This window comes from Doryrhamphus excisus, linkage group LG1 (genome assembly GCF_037039965.1).
Source record: "Doryrhamphus excisus strain RoL-2023G ecotype Guam linkage group LG1, RoL_Dexc_Guam_v1.1, whole genome shotgun sequence".
NCBI lineage: Eukaryota > Metazoa > Chordata > Actinopteri > Syngnathiformes > Syngnathidae > Doryrhamphus > Doryrhamphus excisus.
The window spans coordinates 28,915,222-28,942,419 of record NC_136357.1 but is presented as its reverse complement, the minus strand read 5'-3'; the positions used below and the strand labels follow the sequence as shown (position 1 = coordinate 28,942,419).

The 27,198-nt window shown below is 45.0% G+C and overlaps 1 protein-coding gene across 11 annotated transcripts in view; it reads left to right on the top strand.

Moving 5' to 3' along the window:
- herc1 (HECT and RLD domain containing E3 ubiquitin protein ligase family member 1) overlaps positions 1–26,821 on the top strand; it is a 58,926-nt gene extending 32,105 nt beyond the window's left edge. For 7 of the 11 annotated variants that reach the window (XM_078793384.1, XM_078793386.1, XM_078793383.1 and 4 more), the window contains 37 exons: positions 52–301; positions 667–785; positions 872–1,110; positions 6,814–7,082; positions 7,192–7,244; positions 7,345–7,545; positions 8,138–8,312; positions 8,464–8,731; positions 9,375–9,588; positions 10,120–10,376; positions 10,445–10,572; positions 11,383–11,519; positions 12,092–12,292; positions 12,383–12,513; positions 12,607–12,824; positions 13,807–13,927; positions 14,165–14,311; positions 15,257–15,358; positions 15,432–15,605; positions 15,751–16,050; positions 16,139–16,204; positions 17,240–17,365; positions 17,558–17,696; positions 18,342–18,523; positions 19,213–19,368; positions 19,554–19,676; positions 19,765–19,867; positions 20,008–20,177; positions 21,134–21,272; positions 21,373–21,542; positions 22,765–22,934; positions 23,015–23,180; positions 23,267–23,343; positions 23,411–23,663; positions 25,534–25,686; positions 25,805–26,110; positions 26,183–26,821. In XM_078793384.1, the coding sequence (XP_078649510.1) occupies positions 52–301; positions 667–785; positions 872–1,110; positions 6,814–7,082; positions 7,192–7,244; positions 7,345–7,545; positions 8,138–8,312; positions 8,464–8,731; positions 9,375–9,588; positions 10,120–10,376; positions 10,445–10,572; positions 11,383–11,519; positions 12,092–12,292; positions 12,383–12,513; positions 12,607–12,824; positions 13,807–13,927; positions 14,165–14,311; positions 15,257–15,358; positions 15,432–15,605; positions 15,751–16,050; positions 16,139–16,204; positions 17,240–17,365; positions 17,558–17,696; positions 18,342–18,523; positions 19,213–19,368; positions 19,554–19,676; positions 19,765–19,867; positions 20,008–20,177; positions 21,134–21,272; positions 21,373–21,542; positions 22,765–22,934; positions 23,015–23,180; positions 23,267–23,343; positions 23,411–23,663; positions 25,534–25,686; positions 25,805–26,110; positions 26,183–26,368 (6,389 nt within the window). In that variant the 3' untranslated portion in view covers positions 26,369–26,821. The remainder of the gene's footprint in view (positions 1–51; positions 302–666; positions 786–871; positions 1,111–6,813; positions 7,083–7,191; positions 7,245–7,344; positions 7,546–8,137; positions 8,313–8,463; positions 8,732–9,374; positions 9,589–10,119; positions 10,377–10,444; positions 10,573–11,382; positions 11,520–12,091; positions 12,293–12,382; positions 12,514–12,606; positions 12,825–13,806; positions 13,928–14,164; positions 14,312–15,256; positions 15,359–15,431; positions 15,606–15,750; positions 16,051–16,138; positions 16,205–17,239; positions 17,366–17,557; positions 17,697–18,341; positions 18,524–19,212; positions 19,369–19,553; positions 19,677–19,764; positions 19,868–20,007; positions 20,178–21,133; positions 21,273–21,372; positions 21,543–22,764; positions 22,935–23,014; positions 23,181–23,266; positions 23,344–23,410; positions 23,664–25,533; positions 25,687–25,804; positions 26,111–26,182) is intronic. The other 4 variants (XM_078793389.1, XM_078793388.1, XM_078793378.1 and 1 more) reach the window with 3 other exon arrangements.
- Positions 26,822–27,198: the final 377 nt, after the last annotated feature.

Genomic DNA, 27,198 nt, shown 5'->3' with positions numbered 1-27,198 from the left:
TTGTCATGTTGTGGTACATTTGCGTGGTCAGACCTCACTTGCTCTTTGCAGGCGCACGAGGCGAAGCAGACGCTCAGAACATCACGGTGCTGGCCATGTGGATGATAGAACATCCTGGCACAGATGACGAGCACGAGGAGCCGAGGGGCAGCGGTGTCGGCGGCGAAGTGTCCGACGCCGCGTGCCCGGGTGCGACAGCGTTCGTCGGAAGCAAATCTCGCGACAGGAGCTCCTACGTTTGTTCACCTGGAGACATTGTCAGTGCAGACGCTTCGGAAATGGAAGAGGGCTTCAGCGAGAGGTACGATTGCACTGACATATTTACTTGAGTTAGGAAGTTTCTTGATGAATATGCACCCTTTAATCGCACCCATCCTCATCACTCAAATGAATTAATCACTTTAGTTATTTCCTTATAATAAGCGTTGCGAGTGTGCATGGCGATCAGTCCAGGGTGTACCCCGCCTCTCGCTCGAAGACAGCTGGGATAGGCTCCAGCACCCCCACAACCCTCGTTAGGATAAGCGGTAGAAAATGAATGAAAAGCTTGCAGAGAATAAAGTAACTCCGGCCATTAAGTGACGTGACGATTTTTCATAACTTTTAATGTAGTAATAAGCTTCAATCATACACTTTGAAATAATGAACTGCTTCCGCGTTTTGTAGCCCCGAGGGACAAGAGCAAGATAGCGCAGCCTCCAGTGGCGTCGCCCTGAGAGGACGAGCCGCTGTTTCTCGGAAACATCACTTTGACCTGGCTGCCCGCAGATTGTTTGCCCGTGCTGGTGAGCATTTGACATCTTTGCGATTAGTCAGAGCAAATATAATATTTACTTGCTATTTCCTTAATTCACCTCCTGTTTTCTATCAGCCGGATTGTACCGCTCCGTGCAGGCCCACCACAGCCAGTCTCGCAGGGAGGTTCCATCCCACCAGCAACAACAACAACAACAAGACCCAGGTGCCCTTTATGACTTCAACCTTCTGGACGAAGAGCTTGAGATGGACCTTGATGAGGAGACGATGGAGGTCATGTTTGGACAGGACCTTGCCAGTGAATCTGACATTCTGGGAATGTGGATCCCGGAGGTACTGGATTGGCCAACATGGGTGTGTGTGACTTAATGCTATGGACAGACGGACTGCCGTCAGCGGGTCTTAGCACGGCGTTACTTGTCACTCACAAGAACACTTTCATTTCACGTCACTTATGTACTGCATCGACCGAGTTGGCATGAAATATTGGGTAGTGCAGTGGAACCCGTTCAAGTCGGTCACACTTGAGTCCACAACACGTCCGTGTTGACAAACCCATCAAGTCCTGATCCACCGTGTTCTTTTTACGACTAAAAAATCTGCGCTGTAGTTGATGTTAACATAAACGGTTGAACGCTTTTGTCGTCATGAAATTCGATTTTTAATATTTTAACCTTATGTAGTATTGACAAACTTCCTCATATTGAAGGGTTTTTACGCAACTTTGGAAAGTCTGGAAAAATATGGAAATTGGAAACGCAAGTATGGAAAAAAGTCATCACTGTTCTGTTTTCTAAAAGATAAAATTATAGATAATGAACAAAAAAGAAATGGATCGACAACCAGTCCAGGGTGCACCCCGCCTCTCAGCCAGAGTCAGCTGGGATAGGCTCCAGCACCCTCGCGACCCTCGTGAGGAAAAGCGGTAAAAAATGAATGAATGAACAAAAAAGGAAATGGATCGACAACCAGTCCAGGGTGCACCCCGCCTCTCGCCCAGAGTCAACTGGCATAGGCTCCAGCACCTCCGCGACCCTCGTGAGGAAAAGCGGTAAAAAATGAATGAATGAACAAAAAAGGAAATGGATCGACAACCAGTCCAGGGTGCACCCCGCCTCTTGGCCAGAGTCAGCTCGCATAGGCTCCAGCACCTCCGCAACCCTCGTGAGGAAAAGTGGTAAAAATGAATGAATGAACAAAAAAGAAATGGATCGACAACCAGTCCAGGGTGCACCCCGCCTGTCGGCCAGAGTCAGCTGGGTTAGGCTCCAGCACCTGTGCGACCCTCGTGAGGAAAAGCGGTAAAAAATGAATGAACAAAAAAAGAAATAGATCGATAACCAGTCCCGGGTGCACACGCCTCTCGCCCAGAGTCAGCTCGCATAGGCTCCAGCACCCCCACGACCCTCGTGAGGAAAAGCGGTAAAAAATGAATGAATGAACAAAAAAGGAAATGGATCGACAACCAGTCCAGGGTGCACCCCGCCTCTCGCCCAGAGTCAACTGGCATAGGCTCCAGCACCTCCGCGACCCTCGTGAGGAAAAGCGGTAAAAAATGAATGAATGAACAAAAAAGGAAATGGATCGACAACCAGTCCAGGGTGCACCCGCCTCTCGCCCAGAGTCAACTGGCATAGGCTCCAGCACCTCCGCGACCCTCGTGAGGAAAAGCGTTAAAAAATGAATGAATGAACAAAAAAAGAAATGGATCGAAAACCAGTCCAGGGTGCACCCCGCCTCTCGCCCAGAGTCAGCTGGCATAGGCTCCAGCACCCCCGCGACCCTCGTGAGGAAAAGCGGTAAAAAATGAATGAATGAACAAAAAAGAAATGGATCGACAACCAGTCCAGGGTGCACCCGCCTCTCGCCCAGAGTCAACTGGCATAGGCTCCAGCACCTCCGCGACCCTCGTGAGGAAAAGCGTTAAAAAATGAATGAATGAACAAAAAAAGAAATGGATCGACAACCAGTCCAGGGTGCACCCCGCCTGTCGGCCAGAGTCAGCTGGGATAGGCTCCAGCACCCCCGCGACCCTCGTGAGGAAAAGTGGTAAAAAATGAATGAATGAACAAAAAAGGAAATGGATCGACAACCAGTCCAGGGTGCACCCCGCCTGTCGGCCAGAGTCAGCTGGGATAGGCTCCAGCACCCCCGCGACCCTCGTGAGGAAAAGCGGTAAAAAATGAATGAATGAACAAAAAAAGAAATGGATCGACAACCAGTCCAGGGTGCACCCCGCCTCTCGCCCAGAGTCAGCTGGGATAGGCTCCAGCATCCCCGCCACCCTCGTGAGGAAAAGCGTTAAAAAATGAATGAATGAACAAAAAAAGAAATGGATCGACAACCAGTCCAGGGTGCACCCTGCCTCTCGCCCAGAGTCAGCTGGGATAGGCTCCAGCACCCCCGCGACCCTCGTGAGGAAAAGCGGTAAAAAATGAATGAACAAAAAAAGAAATGGATCGACAACCAGTCCAGGGTGCACCCCGCCTGTCGGCCAGAGTCAGCTGGGATAGGCTCCAGCACCCCCGCGACCCTCGTGAGGAAAAGCGGTAAAAAATGAATGAACAAAAAAGGAAATGGATCGACAACCAGTCCAGGGTGCACCCCGCCTCTCGCCCAGAGTCAACTGGCATAGGCTCCAGCACCTCCGCGACCCTCGTGAGGAAAAGCGGTAAAAAATGAATGAATGAACAAAAAAGGAAATGGATCGACAACCAGTCCAGGGTGCACCCCGCCTCTTGGCCAGAGTCAGCTCGCATAGGCTCCAGCACCTCCGCAACCCTCGTGAGGAAAAGTGGTAAAAATGAATGAATGAACAAAAAAGAAATGGATCGACAACCAGTCCAGGGTGCACCCCGCCTGTCGGCCAGAGTCAGCTGGGTTAGGCTCCAGCACCTGTGCGACCCTCGTGAGGAAAAGCGGTAAAAAATGAATGAACAAAAAAAGAAATAGATCGATAACCAGTCCCGGGTGCACCCGCCTCTCGCCCAGAGTCAGCTGGGATAGGCTCCAGCACCCCCGCGACCCTTGTGAGGAAAAGCGGTAAAAAATGAATGAATGAACAAAAAAGGAAATGGATCGACAACCAGTCCAGGGTGCACCCCGCCTCTTGGCCAGAGTCAGCTCGCATAGGCTCCAGCACCTCCACGACCCTCGTGAGGAAAAGTGGTAAAAATGAATGAATGAACAAAAAAGAAATGGATCGACAACCAGTCCAGGGTGCACCCCGCCTGTCGGCCAGAGTCAGCTGGGATAGGCTCCAGCACCCCCGCCACCCTCGTGAGGAAAAGCGGTAAAAAATGAATGAACAAAAAAGGAAATGGATCGACAACCAGTCCAGGGTGCACCCCGCCTCTCGCCCAGAGTCAACTGGCATAGGCTCCAGCACCTCCGCGACCCTCGTGAGGAAAAGCGGTAAAAAATGAATGAATGAACAAAAAAGGAAATGGATCGACAACCAGTCCAGGGTGCACCCCGCCTCTTGGCCAGAGTCAGCTCGCATAGGCTCCAGCACCTCCGCAACCCTCGTGAGGAAAAGTGGTAAAAATGAATGAATGAACAAAAAAAGAAATAGATCGACAACCAGTCCCGGGTGCACCCCGCCTCTCGCCCAGAGTCAGCTGGGATAGGCTCCAGCACCCCCGCGACCCTCGTGAGGAAAAGTGGTAAAAATGAATGAATGAACAAAAAAGAAATGGATCGACAACCAGTCCAGGGTGCACCCGCCTCTCGCCCAGAGTCAACTGGCATAGGCTCCAGCACCTCCGCGACCCTCGTGAGGAAAACCGGTAAAAAATGAATGAATGAACAAAAAAAGAAATGGATCGACAACCAGTCCAGGGTGCACCCCGCCTGTCGGCCAGAGTCAGCTGGGTTAGGCTCCAGCACCTGTGCGACCCTCGTGAGGAAAAGCGTTAAAAAATGAATGAACAAAAAAAGAAATAGATCGACAACCAGTCCCGGGTGCACCCCGCCTCTCGTCCAGAGTCAGCTGGGATAGGCTCCAGCACCCCCGCGACCCTCGTGAGGAAAAGTGGTAAAAATGAATGAATGAACAAAAAAGAAATGGATTGACAACCAGTCCCGGGTGCACCCCGCCTCTCGCCCAGAGTCAGCTGGGATAGGCTCCAGCACCCCCGCGACCCTTGTGAGGAAAAGCGGTAAAAAATGAATGAATGAACAAAAAAGGAAATGGATCGACAACCAGTCCAGGGTGCACCCCGCCTCTCGCCCAGAGTCAGCTGGGATAGGCTCCAGCATCCCCGCCACCCTCGTGAGGAAAAGCGGTAAAAAATGAATGAATGAACAAAAAGAAATGGATCGACAACCAGTCCAGGGTGCACCCCGCCTGTCGGCCAGAGTCAGCTGGGATAGGCTCCAGCACCCCCGCGACCCTCGTGAGGAAAAGCGGTAAAAAATGAATGAATGAACAAAAAGAAATGGATCGACAACCAGTCCAGGGTGCACCCTGCCTCTCGCCCAGAGTCAGCTGGGATAGGCTCCAGCACCCCCGCGACCCTCGTGAGGAAAAGCGGTAAAAAATGAATGAATGAACAAAAAAAGAAATGGATCGACAACCAGTCCAGGGTGCACCCCGCCTCTCGCCCAGAGTCAGCTGGGATAGGCTCCAGCACCCCCGCGACCCTCGTGAGGAAAAGCGTTAAAAAATGAATGAATGAACAAAAAAAGAAATGGATCGACAACCAGTCCAGGGTGCACCCCGCCTCTCAGCCAGAGTCAGCTGGGATAGGCTCCAGCACCTTCGCGACCCTTGTGAGGAAAAGCGGTAAAAAATGAATGAATGAACAAAAAAGGAAATGGATCGACAACCAGTCCAGGGTGCACCCCGCCTCTCGGCCAGAGTCAGCCGGGATAGGCTCCAGCACCTCCGCGACCCTAATGAGGAAAAGTGATAGATAATGAATGAATGAACAAAAAAGAAATGGATTGACAACCAGTCCAGGGTGCACCCCGCCTCTCGCCCAGAGTCAACTGGCATAGGCTCCAGCACCTCCGCGACCCTCGTGAGGAAAAGCGGTAAAAAATGAATGAATGAACAAAAAAGGAAATGGATCGACAACCAGTCCAGGGTGCACCCCGCCTCTTGGCCAGAGTCAGCTCGCATAGGCTCCAGCACCTCCACGACCCTCGTGAGGAAAAGTGGTAAAAATGAATGAATGAACAAAAAAGAAATGGATCGACAACCAGTCCAGGGTGCACCCCGCCTGTCGGCCAGAGTCAGCTGGGATAGGCTCCAGCACCCCCGCGACCCTCGTGAGGAAAAGTGGTAAAAATGAATGAATGAACAAAAAAGAAATGGATCGACAACCAGTCCCGGGTGCACCCTGCCTCTCGCCCAGAGTCAGCTGGGATAGGCTCCAGCACCCCCGCGACCCTTGTGAGGAAAAGCGGTAAAAAATGAATGAATGAACAAAAAAGGAAATGGATCGACAACCAGTCCAGGGTGCACCCCGCCTCTTGGCCAGAGTCAGCTCGCATAGGCTCCAGCACCTCCACGACCCTCGTGAGGAAAAGTGGTAAAAATGAATGAATGAACAAAAAAGAAATGGATCGACAACCAGTCCAGGGTGCACCCCGCCTGTCGGCCAGAGTCAGCTGGGATAGGCTCCAGCACCCCCGCGACCCTCGTGAGGAAAAGCGGTAAAAAATGAATGAATGAACAAAAAAGGAAATGGATCGACAACCAGTCCAGGGTGCACCCTGCCTCTCGCCCAGAGTCAGCTGGGATAGGCTCCAGCACCCCCGCGACCCTTGTGAGGAAAAGCGTTAAAAAATGAATGAATGAACAAAAAAAGAAATGGATCGACAACCAGTCCAGGGTGCACCCCGCCTCTCGCCCTCTATTTCAGTTATGTCATAAACGGGTTCTACTGTACTAAACTTTTGACATATTGTCAGCTAATGTACTAACACAGAGCTGCCATTGATTAATACTTCTAACATTTCACGAATGCTGGTCAAACGTATGCTTTATGCAAGACTTGTTTTAACACTGGCGAATGTGTCTTTTTGTCTTGCCGTATTGCCACACCCCAGCACGTATGCGAGAGCGACGATCGGGATGAAGTGGTGGTGTGCGAGCTCTGCGAAGCCAACGTCGCCAACTTCAATCAGCACATGAAGAAAAGCCACCCTGGTTGCGGACGCAGTGCCAACCGGCAGGGCTACCGCAGCAACGGGTCCTACGTAGACGGCTGGTTTGGAGGGGAATGTGGCAGCGGGAACCCCTACTACCTGCTTTGTGGTGCCTGCAGGGAGAAGTATTTGGCCATCAAAAGCAAGGCCAAAGTCCCGGTTGTGGAGAGGTACATACACCCTGCTGGTTATTGTTCATAATAAACATTTTGGTAGAGAATGATCATTTTCTCTAAATATAACTGATATATTACTTTTATCACTCTGCTGTGTATTCAGATATAAGGGCCAGGCTCCTGACCTTCTGGGAAAGCAGGACAGCGTTTATGAAGGTACAGCGTTTAATGCATGAGAATATAAAAAAACGATATGCGGTTTATGTTTTGCTTTGATTTTAATTTCCCATTTATGTTTTTGTCCATCACACCACAGAAGACTGGGACATGATGGACGTTGATGAAGACGAGAAGCTCACAGGGGAGGAGGAATTTGAGCTTTTGGCTGGTCCGTTGGGTCTGAATGAACGCAGAACTGTCCCAGAGGCTGTGCAGTTCCCTGATAGTGACCCACTGGGGGCCTCTGTTGCTATGGTAACTGCCACCAACAGTATGGAGGAGACGTTGCTGCAGATTGGTGAGCCCGTCCTCTCATATATAACTATTTAGGTGTGTCTTTAAAAATTATAAAAATATAAAAAATATAATATAGAAATATAAAAATATATCATAAATAAATATATAATAAAATAATAATAATAAATAATTAAAAAAATATAATATAAAAAATATTGCCTCGCACTGCCTTGGTCCACAAACCATGAGTTGGTGGTTTGTGGTGTGTGTGTCTTTAAAAATTATAAAAAATATATAATATATAAATATGAAAATATATAAAAAAATATATAATAAATAAATATATAATATTTAAAAAATAATAAAAATATATTAAAAAATAATAAAAAATATTACTTTGCACTACCTAACTTTGTGCCCCGCTTTCTGAACTACTGCTTTTGTGTCTTTGGGCAAGGCACTTTAGCCACCTTGCCTCCAGTGCAGCCCTGACCGGTTATATAAATGTTTAGAGGACATAGTCACAAATCGGCCGACATATTTTTGACATCACAACTGAGCTGTTTTGATACAGTGTTCAATAGTTTGAGTGAAACAAACATTTTGGCTTCTTGGGAGCGAATCCAGTTAATTGACTATGTGCTCATGTTCAGGTTGTCAGACATCGGTGGATAAAAGCTCCTCGGGCAGGGTAACTCTCGGAGAGCAGGCAGCCGCCCTGCAGAACCCCCACGACCGAGTGATGGCACTGAGAAGGGTGACTGCTGCCGCCCAGGTGCTGCTTGCCAGGACCATGGTGATGAGAGCCCTGTCTCTGCTGTCTGTGAGGTAGCCGTCATTCACACAATTCTAGCGTGTTCGTCTGTGGCGGTGCCATTCGCATGCACCGGAACCGTTCCCTCTATGATAAACATGTATATGTAACATTTTTATTTATTTTAATAACATGCTTTTGCCTCGTCCTTTCCGTCCCGCCCAGTGGTTCAAGCTGCAGCCTCGCAGCTGGCCTGGAGTCGCTCGGCTTAACAGACATCAGGACTCTCGTCAGGCTGATGTGCCTGGCGGCAGCAGGCCGAGCCGGGCTTTCAACCAGTCCAACAGTAGGCTCCGGCCATGCTGAAAGGCCACGTGGAGCTGCCAAGGCCAGCAAACCCATCTCCTGCCTTGCGTATCTCAGCACAGCAGTGGGCTGCTTGGCCTCCAATAGCCCCAATGCTGCCAAATTGCTGGTGCAGCTCTGCACTCAGGTATGATATGCACTACCGCTCAAAGGTTTGGGATCACTTGCAAATTTCTTTGTTTTCCAAAGAAAAACTCATTTTCATGCATTTCACAAACATTTTTTTCCATTTCACAAACAATGAAAATTAACCAGATGATTTTTCAAAGAACGATCAACATTTTTGCATAGAGGCCGACTATCAGTCTCTTGGTATGGCTGCTAATCCAAGTTCATCATTTTATAAGGCTAATAGATGATTAGAAAACCCATCTAAAAATCTAAACTAAAACTAAAATCTCTTACCATGCTGTTAACTACTCCCTTCAGAGAGCAGCACAAACTGGGTCTAACGAGGACAGAAAAACGCTGCACAACTGTGCAGGAAGACAAGTGTAGTGCAGTTGACACCTGGCAACTGCAGGGTCACCTCGTTGTGTTGTAAATAATACTGTAATTAATAAAGCTTTGTGACATTTAAACATTTTATTTTCCATATTGTATTGTAATTTCCGGTTCCGCGGTCATCATAGCACATTTGGTGGCACGTTTTTCCAGTCTTATCTAGATTGTGTGACTTTAGTAGCGTTCCCACTGTTGTGCCTTACTTGTGTTATAATTAATTCCTGTTGTTGACAGATTACCTATCATTTCTTTTATTCAATTTCCAGAATCTCATCTCGGCTGCAACCGGAATGAACCTGACAACCGTGGACGACCCCGTCCAGAGAAAATTCCTACCCAGCTTCCTGCGGGGCATGGCGGAAGAGAACAAGCTTATTACTTCTCCCAACTTTGTAGTGACACAGGCCCTGGTGGCTCTGCTGGCAGATAAAGGGGCCAAACTCAGACCTTCTTATGATAAGGCTGATATGGAGAAAAGAGGTGTGTTGCCTTGTCGATGCAAGGAGAAGGTTGATGAGATGAAGTGAATGGACGCGGTGCCTCATTTGTAAACGTGTACTAAATGACGTGAGGTTTTGAGGTGGATGAGTTGTAATGCATTTGTAGGTGTTCATGATTTTCATTTGTTCATTTTATATAGCTCACATTGCTAATTTGTGTGAGCTTGCCACATTTTCTTTCACCATATTGGGTCACCTTTTGAGATTTTGTTACATGTACAGTGAATTCCGGACACCTGAATATAAGCCTCACCCACCATATTTAAAGAGGAAAAAATATATAGACCGCATTTGTTTGTTTGAGTTCAAGAGTAATTCTACACTTGATCAAACTTACTTAAGATTTGTCAGATCAAACACAATCACTGTAAGACTTAGCGTCCAAAAGCATTGAAAGTGTGGGGGGGCTTGTAGTCCGGAATTTACAGTGTCTTTTGTCTTTTTGATTTATTTTTTTACATTCTCTCACTCACTGGCAAACCTTGTCGTTTTTTTGTTCCATGTCAAGCAGGTTTAATTGCCCATTTGTATGCCCATCCTTCCCATAATCCCTCCGCTGTAGGCCCTCTGGAGCTGGCCAATGCTCTGGCCGCCTGCTGCCTGTCCTCCAGGCTTTCCTCTCAACATCGGCAGTGGGCCGCACAGCAGCTCGTGCGCACACTCGCCGCCCATGACCGTGACAATCAGAGCCGGCCGCAGACCTTCGCCGACATGGCGGGGGACCTGCGGAAGTGCTCTTTGATCAAGTTGGAGGCTCATCAGAGCAGGGTGAGTCGTCATGTTTGCTGTTGATTGTTGTTTGTTTTCATCGCTGACTGTTGTTTGTCTTTTCTTAGGTCCTCACGTGCGGCTGGTGCAAAAAGAAAGGTCTGTTGGCGACAAGTGGCAATGATGGCACAGTCAGGGTATGGAATGTAACCAAGAGCCAGTACACCCTCCAGCAGACCTGTATCTTCAACAAGGAGTAAGGAAAACAAGGTTTTGGAAAGGTTTAAGTGATCACTCAGCAGGTTCTTGTGGGGCATGTTACTCATTAGGCTGCATAATAATCTTAATGTGGCTCAGCAACAAATGTCAGTAGATCCCCAAATCGTCGTCGGGGTTGCAATACGGGACAACCAGCAAAAGTAATTGAGATGCCCATAGAATTGTCTATTTTTGACACATGGCCCCTCCAATTTGAGACCCCTCCTTCTGCCTCAGCTCTCTCCGCACCATGGCGGACAAGGTATTTGAACTCCTCCACCTGGGGCGGGGCCTCATTTGCAACACGACTGAGGACCATGGCCTCAGATTTGGAGGTGCTGAGTCTCACCCCAGAAGCTTCACACTCGGCTGCAAACCACGTTGAAGGTCACACGGGCCATGAGGACCACACCCGCAAATAGCACAGATGAGAGTTTTGCCAATCCAGAGGTACTCTTCCTGACTTCGTGTCAGCCAAGACAGTCCCTCAACTTCCCGAGCTTTGAGGAATTCAGGGTGAAACTCGTCCCCCCACCTTGGAGCTTTGCCGCTGATGAGCGGTTTAACTTCCCCAGACTCCGTTTGCGTTTGCGGAAGGGATGTCTGGGGGATTGAGAAAGACCTCCAAGTATTCCTTGCACCCTTATTAGGCGTCAGAACCTCTTCAAAGCCGTCCGTGGCCTCACCATACTGTTTTTTTTTTTTCTCTTATTTCCTGACAAATTAAAAAAAAAAAGGGTTGAAATGTAATAAAACATAATGATAATGTGACTAATGACTGTTTTTTTCTCCTTTGTTCTTTTATCAGTGATGGCTCTTTGGAGGAGGGCCGTTCAGGTTTTGGATCTCCGAGTGATTTTTGCCTATCTCCTCTTGCTTGGAGTGTCACTGGAAAATATCTCGCCTCTGCCATGGAGAAAATGGTCAACATCTGGCAAGTCAATGGTGAACACTGACGCTAGTCTTACCTTTTCTAACCTTTGTTTTTATAGTGATGCAGTACATACAGACGTCCTAGAACTAGGAAGTCAGAACTTACAGTAATACGTAACCCTCTTTAGACTAGGCTGTAATTATAAAAAATATGAATAAATGGAAAAATATTCATAAAAATACTGTCCTGGTATAGTCATGAAGGATAACCTCTGATGGTTGGGACGAAAAGAGGCTGATATTGGTGGGCGAGTCTTTTATCTTCATGGTGATGACTTTCCTTTTCTTTGCTGCACTGCCGCTTGGTAGATGTAATGAAGTGTAAAAACGAAACTAATAGTGATATATAGTGATATTATTCTTCCTTTTGCCGCATGCTGGAACCAAAGAGCGCATTCTTGCCGTATTATTCCACCCTGCACGCTGTAATCGGTTGTCAATCATGTCTCGTGTTTACAAGCCAAAGTTATGCTTCAGTTGGAGGATTAATATCTTAATATCTTAAACAGAAGGCACCTGCATCACAATTTGTTATTTACAATGAGATGTAGTTGTTTGAGCTGAAACAAATGTCCTCTTTAAAGGAGGTAAAGGCCTTTTGGATGTGCAGCCTCACTGGGTTTCAGCCCTGGCTTGGCCGGAAGAGGAACCGCAATCTTTGTGGTCCGGAGAACCCACGGATATGCTGCTGGTGGGTCGAATGGATGGATCCCTGGGCCTCATCGAGGTCCTGGATTGCTCCAGTTTGCACCGCACAGAGCTGGAGCACTGCTACAGGAAAGATGGTATGGACGTTGTTCGGAATCATTTATATTAAGTGTTTTGTCTTTGGTTTACAAATACATTTCTGACAAAGTGTATTTCTTATTTCTCAGTGGCAGTGATGAACATCGCCTGGTACAGTGAAGACAAACCTTTTGCCGTGGGCTACGCAGACGGCAAGCTGCTGATTGGCTCCAAAGAGCCCTTAGAACAACGAGCCATTGTGGTCATTGATGCTCACAAGGTATAAAATGCTTGACGAGCCTCGAATAGAATTGGATTTTTCTACAAAAAAGAATGAAAGAAACTGAATCTCCTTCTTGCATTTTTTTTTCAGGAGTCAGTTACCAATATGAAGTGGAGTCCTACTGGTCAAATCTTGATGACTTGCGCCAAAGAAGAAACGGTGAAGCTCTGGGCCAGTCCAGACACACACTCTGATTTGGGGACAGACTGGCGGTGTTTAATGAGTCTGAGACAACCCTCCCTGGTGAACAGCGTTGCCTGGTGTAGCTTACCCGGACGTGGCCCGAAGCCCCTCAGCATGCTTGCCATGTAGGTCTTTTTATTTTCTTTCTTTTTTTTTTTTTTTTTTACTGTACGAGAAATAATTTCAGATGAGTGGTTAGTGCGCAGGCCACACAGCTAGGAGACCTGAGTTCGATTCCACCCTCGGACATCTCTGTGCGGAGTTTGCATGTTCTCCCCGTGCATTCTAGGTTAATTGGCGACCCCAATTTGTCCATAGGTATGAATGTGAGTGTGAATGGTTGTTTGTCTATATGTGCCCTGTGATTGGCTGGCCACCAGTCCGGGTTGCACCTCGCCTCTCGCCCCAAAAACAGCTGGGATAGGCTCCAGCACGGCCGTGACCCTCGTGAGGATAAGCGGTAGTGAATGAATGAAAAAATAATTTGCAAGTCAATCAGGAAAAATTGACAAAAAAAATCCTAAAAGCATTAAATGTAAAAAATGTTAGCATGTTAATAAAAGTTGTATGTTGCGGTTAATTTGTAAGAGAAGTTCCTCATAGTAGGATATTCAATATTAATAAATGCATACATTTTCACTGTTATGGCATAGAAAACCTGTTTACGATCATCTAAATATATATTTTTAACACCATTAAAGCCCTCTAGACATGGAATATGACCCATATAATCACCTTTACATTTGTATTGTATCAACGTCATATCATTTGCATATAAAGTCGGGGACAAAGAGACTGAATGACTGACCATAGGGTTCACTCACAGCGTTCATTCAGCTATAAAATCAACGTGTATGATAAATGGGAATGTGTACATTGACACTTTCAGAACCCAGAATAATCGTTAAATGAAATTTTTCACTTTTTCACCTTTAGGTTGTCCAATAATTCTCTACCTATGACTAACAATCCGAATAAATCGCTCATAAGTCTCATAGTGCCATAGCATTTCTGTCATTGTCGGGGTAAATGCATGTGAACCTCTGACCAGAAATACTATTGCGTCATTTTGACAGGTTGGACTTTTATGATTTTCATGCTTTTCAGATGCTGCCAAAATGGTCTGGTGTCAGTCTGGACTGTCCCGCAGGCTGTTTCAGATTTCCCAGAATCCTCTTCCTCCGACTCAGAAGGGTGGTGGGAGAAAGAAGCAAATCCGAAACTTATGGTATTTGATTATATTTAATGTAATATTGTCTTATTGATATGCCCCCGTAAGTAACACAAATAGCACTTGGTAAATAGTGATTACACTCATAATTTATTTAATCAACCAAATTTATGCACACAGTAATTATTGTCTAAATAGCTGTTAAAATAGTTGCGTGTTGTTCTCGCCTTTTTTTGAGATGCTGCACCTTAACGGTCATTACGCTTACATTGTCCTACTGTGTTTGTGTTGTAGTCTTCGCAATGGTCGCAAGACGGAGCGACGTGCGTTTTCCAGCTGAAGGGCCACATCACGCCAGTTAAGATGGTGGCCTTCAGTCCTGACGGTCTTTCTTTGGCCTCGGGAGGAGTTGGGGGCCTCATGAACATCTGGTCCCTGAGAGTAAGGAATACACGCGTCTTGGGTTTATCAAATACTGTGTGGATGATACGGTCATGAAGATGCACAGCTTATACAGTACATCAGGCGGGATGTTGCTGAAAAAAGGAAGTGGCAAAATACAAATGCAATTTTGTTCATACTGATTTGTGGAAGTTATTCCACTGAGATAAAACCATTTATGTCTTTTTCTAACTAATTCTAATTAATACTAAAAATGTGTACTGTCCCATCTCAGGCAGGGTGTGCTGGAGCCTATCCCAGCTGTCTTCGGGCAAAAGGCGGGGTACACCCTGGACGAGTCGCCAGCCAATCACAGGGCACATATAGACAAACAACCATTCACACTCACACTCAGAACATGCAAACTCTACACAGAGATGCCCGAGGGTGGAATCAAACTCGGGTCGTCTAGCTGTGTGGCCTGCGCGCTAACCACTCATCCACCGTGCAACCCGCAACTTCATTTAATTTTTGTATAATAATCAAAGATAACGGCGGCACGGCGGTTGAGTGGTTAGCACGCAGACCTCACAGCTTAGGAGACCAGGGTTCAATTCCACCCTGGGCCATCTCTGTGTGGAGTTTGCATGTTCTCCCCCCGTGCATGCGTGGGTTTTCTCCGGGTACTCCGGTTTCCTCCCACATTCCAAAAAACATGCTAGGTTAATTAGCGACTCCAAATTGTCCATAGGTATGAATGTGAGTGTGAATGGTTGTTTGTCTATATGTGCCCTGTGATTGGCCGGCGAATGAACAAAAAAAGAAATGGATCGACAACCAGTCCAGGGTGCACCCCGCCTCTCGCCCTAAGATAGCTGGGATAGGCTCCAGCACCCCCGCGACCCTCGTGAGGAAAAGCGGTAGAAAATGAATGAATGAATGATATATATATATATATTTTTATATACAGATGAAAATACTCATTTTGTGCGTCCATGTGTACAGGATGGGTCGGTAGTTCAAACGGTGGTTGCTGGTTCAGGTGCCATCCAGAATATTGTGTGGATTCCCGATGTGGGTGTGGCTGTCTGCTCCAACAGGTCAAAGGTAAAAGCCGTCTTCTCATTTATCACACGTTGCCAAGTTAACAAAGCGAAATATATATTTTTTTGTATCCTAGGACGTGTTGGTGGTGAACTGCTCCAAAGACTTCATGTCATCCAATCATGTGCTCGCCACTTGCCGCACGGCTCTTAAAAAACAGGGTGTGGTTGGCCTCAACATGGCGCCTTGCATGAGGGCCTTCCTGGAAAGACTACCTGTTATGCTGCAGGAGCAGTATGCATATGAGAAGGTATGGCACATTTAATATGATGTTAATGAGAAAATCTGTCATCTGTTTTCTTTATCAATTATATATTTTTTAGTGTCTGCATTTTCATCCAATGACCTGGATATTTTTTCTTTTCTTAATTCTCAATTGTTTTCTGACCTTCTAGCCTCACGTTGTGTGCGGGGAGCAGCTTATCCACAGCCCCTACATGCAATGCCTCGCCTCTCTGGCAGTGGGACTCCATCTGGACCAGCTCCTGTGCTGCCCACCAGTTCCGCCTTCACTGCGACACTGCCCGCCTGAGTCCGGCTCTGCCGTTTGGAGCGCCAGCGAATGGGCGTGGCTGGACTGCTTCTCAACAACAGTGAAGGCAGCAGAGGCCCTGGCTCGGGGTGCTACCTTCCCTGACTCGTTTACCGTCCCGGACCTGGAGCCTGTTCCCAAAGATGAAATGGCTTTGCTCATGGTGAGGGAGGCTTGTTCTGCATTTTAAAATTGAATTTATATGTCGGATACTATATTGAACCGCTTCAATATTTTCTTGTTTCCTGCAGGACAACAGTAAATGGATCTCTGGCATGGATGAACAAATCATGTCCTGGGCCATCTCTAGACCTGAGGTAATTAAACCAATGAGTGAGAATGGTTACATAAAAGACCTTAAAGGGGAACTGCATTTTTAATGGAATTTTGCCCATCATTCACGATTCTAAGTTTTTTTAAGCATTTTTTACCTGAGGACTGGAACACACACGCCATCCCAAGGGGAGCGGACATAATAAGTTGTCGCTACTGTTGTTATTGAAGGAACGAGCGTAACTATGTGTGTTAACGCGCCTCAAAAAAAAGTACCGGTAGTGTTTTGAGTCATCAAAATATGGCAAGATACTGCAACTCTTACATGTCATCATCAGCGTACGTGTTTAAAGCATATATATATCAAACCATGCAATGTTTTTAGAGGGTTTTATAGTTTAAAGTTTGTGTATCCCAATGACAGCATTGTAAGCTAGCTCAAATTAACTTGTTTTCTTGTGTTTTCAGGCACAGAAAAGGGAAAGAAATATGTGAATTATTGTGAATGATTGGCAAAATTCCCCAAAAAGTGCACTTCTCTATTAAAGGGGACCTCTTATGCTAATTTTTGTCCCTTTGTATTGAGTTGTGGACTCTGATAGAGCAGCTACACGCAATAACCCCTATAGAAAACATTCTGGCTCCCAGCTGTATTTTCTTAGATTTTCAAAACGTTCTGTTTTAATTTATTCCACCCACAGCCCGCCTCCGGGCCCTCCACTGGTTAGGAGCTACTGGTAGCTCATGAAGTACTGGTTGGATATCCTGACTTGCTGTGTATGGACCCAAAAGAGTGATAATGGCAGTTGTCTGCAACATCAGTCATACAAATGTAGTCATTACATGTTTGTAGCGGGACTACCCATATAAGGAAGCGTGACATCACAGTTAGTCTTCCTTATACGGAATGTTGGGAAAAAAACTCTGTAACCGAGCGTTCATAGCCATGCCAAACTTCTTTTAGGGTTCACTTCCAAATGCGCAAAAACCTCATTATGTGAAACTTTTGGCATCATTTAACACAAGAATACAACATTCTAAGTACATTTTGTGTACATCATGTTGTTGGGTCTTTCCAGGACTGGCACCTGGGAGGGAAGTGTGACGTGTATTTGTGGGGTGCAGGACGACACGGCCAGTTGGCGGAGGCAGGGAGAAACATCTTGGTACCAACCATCGCACCCTCCTTTTCACAGGCGCAACAGGTACACGTATGAACATGCTAAACATCGTCGTGTCTTTGTTACGGCCTGTTATGAATCAAAAAAATGCATATTTAAGCAAATTGTATGTATTCTTTGCCCAAAATAAGCATTTTCAAGCATAAAAATTTGTTATTTGAGCATATTCGTACAAGTCATCCATTTTTCACCATTGCTTTACCCCCCCCCCCCCAGGTGGTGTGTGGTCAGAACTGCACCTTCGTCATTCAGCCTAACGGGACTGTGTTGGCATGTGGAGAGGGCAGCTACGGTCGTCTGGGGCAGGGCAATTCGGACGACCTCCATGTCCTAACTGTCATCTCAGCTCTTCAAGGTGGCGTCGACATCGTCTGTTCAAAATGTTGCTCTCTGCTCTTTGAATTTTTTTTTTTTCAAGGTCAAGGTCAAATTTATTTATACAGCACATTTCCAACAGTTAACTGCATTAATTTGCATTGCACAGCAGCAAGAATCAGTTAAGCAGTACAAAATACACAATATAAAAATAAACAATATAAACAACCCAAGTATTAACAATTTTACCCAGGGTTATATACAAATATGCAAGATAACATGAAATATGAAACGAAATATATGACCAGTATATACATTACGAGATCTTGCTAGTGAATTAAATATGAGGCATTATATAAATACTGCACTTAGAACTTAATATATTGCACTTCAAGCTTGATATTGCACAGTGAATGGAGTCTGGAATAACTATACTGAATATAAAAAAAAAGTATTGCACAGTGCTGTACAGCAGCCAATATAACACAAAACACACATGCATAATAATAAGTCATACAGCTAAAAATAAAAGTGCACAGAATAATGACACTAAGAAAAACAGTAAAACAATAAATGAATAATTAAAAATAAAACAATAAAAGCACAAAATACACAAAAAAAAGCTCTCTTTTCAAGTAATGAACTTCCACCCTGACTTTTTAAAAATTGTTTTGGTGTTGGTCAGGCTTTGTCGTGACTCAGCTGGTGACGTCGTGTGGCAGTGATGGCCACTCCATGGCTCTGACGGAGAGCGGCGAGGTGTTTAGTTGGGGCGATGGCGACTACGGCAAGCTGGGCCACGGGAACAGTGACCGTCAACGCCGACCCAGACAGATTGAAGCTTTGCAAGGAGAAGAAGTAGTACAGGTCAGTATTATTCATTCATTCATTCATTTTCTACCGCCAGCCAATCACAGGGCACATATAGACAAACAACCATTCACACTCACATTCATACCTATGGACAATTTGGAGTGGCTAATTAACCTAGCATGTTTTTGGAATGTGGGAGGAAAACCGCAGTACCCGGACAAAAACCCACACATGCACGGGGAGAACATGCAAACTCCACACAAAGATGGCCGAGAATAGAGGTCAATATTAAAAGTCCTAAAATAACAAGGTTTCCTGAACATAGCATACATTAACATTTACTCATACAAGGAAGTATACAGTAGATCCCTATTTTCCGTGGGGGTTATGCGAGTACTTGATATAACTTCATATAAAAATGTCTACTTTTGACACACGGCTTGGTGCGCATGGTGCATTGAGGTGCGAAATCTCAATGACTTGACAAAAAAAATCATTATCATTGAAGCATAAAGACGTACCTTAAACACACCTTATGTGTTTGTTGTGGAAAAATTGCCTATTTTAAGGGGAATCTTGTTTTTTTTTTTTTTTAAACCAAATATTTGCTAGATTTGCCACGGCCATGAATGCCGAATTGCGAATGTGCAGGGATCCGCTGTGTAACTCATAGCTCATGAGTCTACCATCCAAGTTTGTTTGTTTTTTAATGTTTTGCTTAGATTTTCATTTTGTCTTTCCAGATGTCCTGCGGTTTCAAACACTCAGCTGTGGTAACAGCCGATGGGAAGCTTTTCACTTTCGGCAATGGCGATTACGGCAGACTTGGCTTGGGGAACACGTCCAACAAAAAGCTGCCAGAGAAAGTCACCGCGCTGGAAGGATACCAAGTTGGTCAGGTAGGAAAAACTTCCTGCAGGAAAAAGCGACCTTAAAAGATCTCTACTAGATGAGTTGTCGGACAAAATTATGAGTGAAGCCGTTTTCATTCGTTTTCATGGCTTTTTCAACCGATGTAAAATTTTCATCAGGAGTGTAGTCGGGAGGAATGGCTGCTTACAGTTTTCTTTTGTTTCCGCTTTAGGTCGCATGCGGTCTGAACCATACCCTGGTCATTTCCGCTGATGGAATGATGGTGTGGGCTTTTGGTGATGGGGACTATGGCAAACTGGGACTTGGCAATTCGACGGCAAAGTCTTCACCTCAGGTAGGGATTGTTTGGTTTGATGGATAGTCTGAATGTTCTATCTATTTTAGTGCGATGGAGTCAATTTTAATTTTTTTTAAATCCCTAGAAAGTGGAAATGTTATGTGGACTTGGCATCAAAAAGGTGGCTTGCGGAACACAGTTTTCTGTGGCCTTAACCAAAGACGGCAAAGTGTTTACATTTGGCAAAGGTATGTTTCAATCCATGTCATTTCTCTATATAGATCAATATTTTAAATACAAAAACAGTTTTTCTGATAATATAATATACACTATTGTTTTTCAAATGTTTTTAGCAGGTTTTAATTTTATTGTGGCTCTCCGGTTTCAGACCGCCTCATCGGTTTGCCAGAAGCTCGGGCAAGGAACCACAACCGTCCCCAGCAGGTGCCGGCTCTGTCGGGCGTCCACATCCAGGATGTCGCTGCAGGAGCTGAGCACACTTTGGTTCTGTCGTCCACTGGTGACGTTTACACGTGGGGCAGCAATTTGGAGGGCCAGGTAACCAACCACGGTGTCAGTATTACTTGTATAGTACTTCTACATAAGGAGGGCTCATTTTTATATTGCATATGTTGTTTTGGGATAGATATAACATTTATATGTTATATATGCGCAGACAGCAGGTCAAAAATTACATGAAAATGTGTAATATACACATGATGTCTGACTTATTTTTAAATAAATGTAGCAATACTTTCAATATACCTTCTTGGTTATAATTGAAATATCTGATTTTGGGCATCATTTTGATATTTAATTTTAATTAATGCATTATCATTAATTATCATTAGCAACTATCTTAATAATTTCCTCTAAAATGTAATTTGGACATGTAATTATGTGTATTAATTTTTCAAAAGATGATGGGTCATTTGGAAAAAGAAATACATTTGCTTGTTTTGAGTGAAATTAAAGTATAAAAATAAATAAAAGAAATGAAGGAATACTTTAATTAAAATGAATTAAAAGTAACACAAATAATTAAAGTATTAAAAATACTAATAAATGAATGAATAAATATATTTTAAATACAAAATTGTTAAATAAAAGTGACAAAATAAAAATATTTAGCAAAATTGCTAAATTGCACAAAAGTTTTATAAAATTATAGATTCTTAAAAACTACAAATTATAAAAATAAATGAAAATCAAAATGACAGAAGTGTAAAAAATAACTAAAATCTAAACAACCTGAAAGTGTAAAAAAATAAATAAATAAACCCCCCCCCCCCCCCAAAAAATGACCTAGATAAAAAAAATAGATAAAAATAGTGAAAATAAACCAAAATGAGAAATGACTTTAAATAAAAGTAGGTCACTGGTTAATTACCGTAGGAAACTGGGGGTCCCAGTTTGACACCATATGAGAACCCTTGCTTTGTGCTACTAAAAGATTGTTAATGAAAAACTGAAATTTGACCCAACTTACCAAAATTGTTGCCTTGTCTCCTTAGCTGGGCCTGGGCCACACCAACCACGTGAGAGAACCTACCCTGGTGACAGCGCTGCAGGGCAAGAACATTAACCAGATAACGGCCGGGCGCTGCCACAGTGCAGCATGGACAGCTCCATCAGTGCCGCCCAGAGCACCAGGTCACCAAACACTCGACCGTAAAGCAGAATTTTATTTCTGTAGAAAACCGACCTGTACAAAACAGTTTACTCTCTCGGCTGACACTTGCCGTCCCTGCAGGCTCTTCAGTCCCTCTCCAGCTGGGCCTCCCCGGGGCCGTGCCCCCTCAGTACGCCGTGCTCAAGGAGGTGAGCATGGAGGCGGTGAGGGCTCGTCTGCGTCTCCTTTACCACTTCTCTGATCTCATGTACTCATCTTGGAGGCTGCTCAACCTCAGTCCCAACAATCAGGTATGAAAAGAAGACAGGAAATAAATAAAAATACACTCCTGCTCACTTAAAAAAAAATGTGTGTAAATAATTTGTTATTTTGATTTAAAACAACCATTTTTTTGTGCTGTTTATGTTGTGACAAGATATTTTGGCTAAATATACAGGGTCAGGCAATAAATAAATAAATAAAAGGCAAATAAAGTAAAGTAAACACAAAAGTGTTTACTTTATTTGCCTTTTATTTAACCTACATGGTGTTATTAACTAATTGTGGAACCTTGGTTAGTGTAGGCTACACCTCAGTTAGTGTATGTTTCAGTTTATGTTGAAAATGTGCGCAAAAATGTGCGTCTTGTGTTATTAACTAATTGTGGAACCTTGGTTAGTGTAGGCGACACCTCAGTTAGAGTAAATGTACGCAAAAATGTGGGTTTGCTCACATTATTTCAATTTTCATGGCGTGTGTCTTGTGTTATTAACTGATTGTGGAACCTTGGTTAGTGTAGGCTGCACTTCGGTTCGTGTAGTGTTCGGTTAGCTAATGTTGAAAAAGTACGCAAAACTGTGGGTTTGCTCACGTTATTTCAGTTGTCTTCTGACATGGTGTGCGTCTTGTGTTATTAACCAATTGTGGAACCTTGGTTAGTGTAGGCGACACCTCAGTTAGTGTATGTTTCAGTTTATGTTGAAAATGTACGCAAAAATGTGGGTTTGCTCACATTATTTCAGTGTCGTCCAACATGGCGTGCGTCTCGTGTTATTAACTAATTGTGGAACCTTGGTTAGTGTAGGCTACACCTCAGTTAGTGTATGTTTCAGTTTATGTACGCAAAGATGTGGGTTTGCTCACATCATTTCAGTTGTCATCCGACATGGCGTGTATGTAAAGTAAACACTTTTGTGTTTACTTTACTTTATTTGCCTTTTATTTAACCCACAAATGTGTCACATCCTTTAGCCTGACCTTGTATATATGGCTAAATTTGTGTCAAAATCCATGTGTGTTTTAGTTGGGAGCTGATATTTTCTTTTTTTTTTTTAAAAACTTACCTATGTTCTACTGCTGATTACTAAAGAGTAGAACAAGGTAGAAGACGAAAGTCTAATTTTTGTTTTCTTATGTACGTACTATGTTTATTTAGCCTCAGAGCACAATATTCTATGAGTCAAAGTCCTCTAAAATGTTTTTGAAACACGTCTGGGATTAAATCTTTTTTCTTTTCTCCTACTTTCTTGGCAGAGCTGCACCTCCCACTACAATGCGGGTACATGGGGTATTGTCCAGGGTCAGTTAAGACCCCTGTTAGCCCCGAGGGTCTACACTTTACCCATGGTGCGCTCCATCGGCAAAACCATGGTGCAGGGCAAGAACTACGGCCCCCAGATCACAGTCAAGCGGATCTCCACGAGGTCGGCACCTTTCACTTTGAGTGAAATATCGTCCGACGCTTGCAGCGTTACATCTTTCCTCCCCGTTTGTCGCTTTGCAGGGGAAGGAAGTGTAAACCCATTTTCGTGCAGATCGCTCGCCAGGTTGTGAAGCTGAACGCTTCAGACCTTCGGCTTCCCTCGAGAGCCTGGAAGGTCAAGCTGGTGGGCGAGGGAGCCGATGACGCGGGCGGCGTCTTTGATGATACCATCACAGAGATGTGTCAGGTATGAATCGGCTACCGTTCACGTCACGTTTGCAGGCTTTTAAAAACGCTAAGAAACTCATTACTGGTCCGCGTATGTCCTGGTAGGAGTTGGAGACCGGTGTGGTGGACCTGCTCATCCCCTCCCCCAATGCCACCGCAGAAGTTGGCTACAACCGAGACAGGTGAGGGGAGTTGACCTGACGTCGCGTTTCTGACGGCACGTAAACACAACATTATACTGGTGTGAAGGTTCATCCTCAACCCGTCCGCCTGCCTGGATGAGCACATGCTGCAGTTCAAGTTTCTGGGCATCCTGATGGGCGTGGCCATCCGCACCAAGAAACCGCTGGACCTTCACCTGGCACCCTTGGTGTGGAAACAGCTGTGCTGCATCCCCCTGCTCCGTGAAGACCTGGAGGAAGTGGACCTCCTTTACGTGCAGACGCTGAAAAGCATTCTTCACATTGAAGACAGCGGCATCACCGAGGAGAACTTCCACGAGGTGGGACCACGCGAAACCAAAACCTGTTCAATAGACAACACCTCTTAAATTCAACCCGTTTTGACGCGCGCCATGTCGGACGACAACTGAAATAATGTGAGCAAACACATTTTTGCGTACATAAACTGAGACATACACTAACCGAGGTGCAGCCTACACTAACCAAGGTTCCACAATTAGTTAATAACGCAAGACGCACGCCATGTCGGACGACAACTGAAATAATGTGAGCAAACACATTTTTGCGTAAATAAACTGAAACATACACTAACCGAGGTACAGCCTACACTAACCAAGGTTCCACAATTAGTTAATAACACAAGACGCACGGCATTTCGGACGACAACTGAAATAATGTGAGCAAACCCACATTTTTGCGTACATAAAATGAAACATACGCTAACTGAGGTGCAGCCTACACTAACCAAGGTTCCACAATCAGTTAATAACACAAGACGCAGGCCATGTCGGACAACAATTGAAATAATGTGAGCAAACCCACATTTTTGCGTACATTTACACTAACTGAGGTGCAGCCTACACTAACCAAGGTTCCACAATTAGTTAATAACACGAGACGCACGCCATGTCGGATGACAACTGAAATGATGTGAGCAAACCCACATTTTTGCGTACATAAACTGAAACACACACTAACCGAGGTGCAGCCTTCACTAACCAAGGTTCCACAATTAGTTAATAACACGAGACGCACGCCATGTCGGATGACAACTGAAATGATGTGAGCAAACCCACATTTTTGCGTACATAAACTGAAACACACACTAACCGAGGTGCAGCCTTCACTAACCAAGGTTCCACAATTAGTTAATAACACGAGACGCACGCCATGTCGGATGACAACTGAAATGATGTGAGCAAACCCACATCTTTGCGTACATAAACTGAAACATACACTAACCGAGGTGTAGCCTACACTAACCAAGGTTCCACAATTAGTTAATAACACAAGACACACGCCATGTTGGACACTGAAATAATGTGAGCACACTCACATTTATGCGTACATAAACTGAAACATACACTAACTGAGGTGCAGCCTACACTAACCAAGGTTCCACAATTAGCTAATAACACAGGACGCACATTTTTGCGTACATTTTCAACATAAACTGAAACATACACTAACTGAGGTGTAGCCTACACTAACCAAGGTTCCACAATTAGTTAATAACACCATGCACAACATGTCGGACAACAATGGCAATGGTGTGAGCAATCCCACATTTTTGCGTACATTTTCAACATAAACTGAAACATACACTAACTGAGGTGCAGCCTACACTAACCAAGGTTCCACAATTATGTCAGACGAAAATTTAAATAATGTGAACAAACCCACATTTTTGCGTACATTTACTCTGAGGTGTAGCCTACACTAACCAAGGTTCCACAATTAGCTAATAACACAAGACGCACATTTTTGCATACATTTTCAACATAAACTGAAACATACACTAACTGAGGTGTAGCCTACACTAACCAAGGTTCCGCAATTAGTTAATAACACCATGCACAACATGTCGGACAACAATGGCAATGATGTGAGCAATCCCACATTTTTGCGTACATTTTCAACATCAACTGAAACATACACTAACTGAGGTGTAGCCTACACTAACCAAGGTTCCACAATTAGTTAATAACACCATGCAGGCCATGTCGGACAACAATGGCAATGATGTGAGCAATCCCACATTTTTGCGTACATTTTCAACATAAACTGAAACATACACTAACTGAGGTGCAGCCTACACTAACCAAGGGTCCACTGCAAGGAAGACGCCTTACTCTCCCACCTCTCCCAACGCTTTACATGCATAAAAAATCCATTTTGTTTTCCTTTCAGATGATTCCTCTGGACTCTTTTGTCGGGCAGAGTGCAGATGGAAAGATGGTGCCCATCATCCCAGGAGGAAACAGCATCCCTCTGACGTTCTCCAACAGGAAGGAATATGTGGAAAGAGCCATCGAGTACCGGCTTCATGAAATCGATCGACAGGTAAGGCCGGTCCTTCACTTTTTATGGATGCAAACTCGAAAAGAAGGTACGGGAGAAAAAAAAGGCTTTTGTAGCAGCTCTCCACGCCTTGACAAAGTCCCCGCCCCTTTCCGGTCAGGTGGCGGCCGTGCGCGAGGGCATGTCGTGGATCGTGCCGGTGCCGCTGCTGTCCCTGCTGACGGCCAAGCAGCTGGAGCAGATGGTGTGCGGAATGCCGGAGATCTGCTGCGACGTGCTGAAGAAGGTGGTGCGCTACCGGGAGGTGGACGAGCAGCACTCGCTGGTGCAGTGGTTCTGGCAGACTCTGGACGAGTTCTCCAACGAGGAGCGGGTCCTCTTCATGCGCTTTGTGTCGGGACGCTCCAGGCTGCCCGCCAACACCGCCGACATCTCGCAGAGGTTTCAGATCATGAAGGTGGACAGGGTAAGCACCCGTGAGCATTCCTTACAGTATCGGGATGGGAACGTTTTACCCAACCGTCTTCCTACTCCGCAGCCATACGACAGCCTGCCCACTTCCCAGACGTGCTTCTTCCAGCTGCGTCTGCCGCCGTACTCCAGCCAGGCCGTCATGGCTGAGCGGCTGCGCTACGCCATCAACAACTGCCGCTCCATTGACATGGACAACTACATGCTCTCTCGCAACGTGGACAACGCCGAGGGCTCTGACACGGACTACTGATGCGCACCTGGGAGGAGCAGGCATGCACAGATTTTACCTGAACGCCTCACCAACCCAGAAAATGCACATTCATCCCTTGCAGGAGGAAACTCCGCAGCGGGGTCACATTTTAATTTCATTTATTTTCAATTTTCAAACAGCACATTTTTCTCATTGTGGCTTGGAAACTATTTTTAATGACACAAAAATCTTCACAAGTGCATTTAGCGTGTGTGGTTTTAGTTTGTCCCCCCCCCCCGTTACTCCACAACCCGCTTTGGGTGTTCTGCATGGAGTTTATTGTTTGGGATTGTGTATAGAATGTTCAAGAAAGACGTTTGGGGTAAAACATGTATTGTGTACATTTTGTAAAATGCTTCATTATTAGAAAATGTGTTTCCATCACATCCATATTTATTGTTTTATTGCCGATACCCGTTTTCCAAAACAACAATAAAATGCTGCAGAATCTTATTTTATTTAGCTCGGCTTTTTCCTGACTCAGACGTTCCAACTAAGACTCAGGCTGTCCATCTTCTTTACCTTATCCAATGCCGAGGAGGAGCCTGCGTTCCCAGGCCAATTGAAACACAAATAATTGTATTGTCAGTGACAATAGATGACCATAACCTTCAAAACGGATATTTCCATGCATTACTTTACTGTTAAAACACACATTACTTACCATCATGGCGAATTTGGCCGCCATGATGGTAAGCAGAATCCATGACCAGTCCACTGTAAAGATGTCGTCAGCACATTGCTCAGCCTTTAATTGCTCTAATAGCCAATTGTTTCAAGTTTTCCAAAAACAAAGTAAAAAACGCTGTAGATTTATAACACCGGTCGTG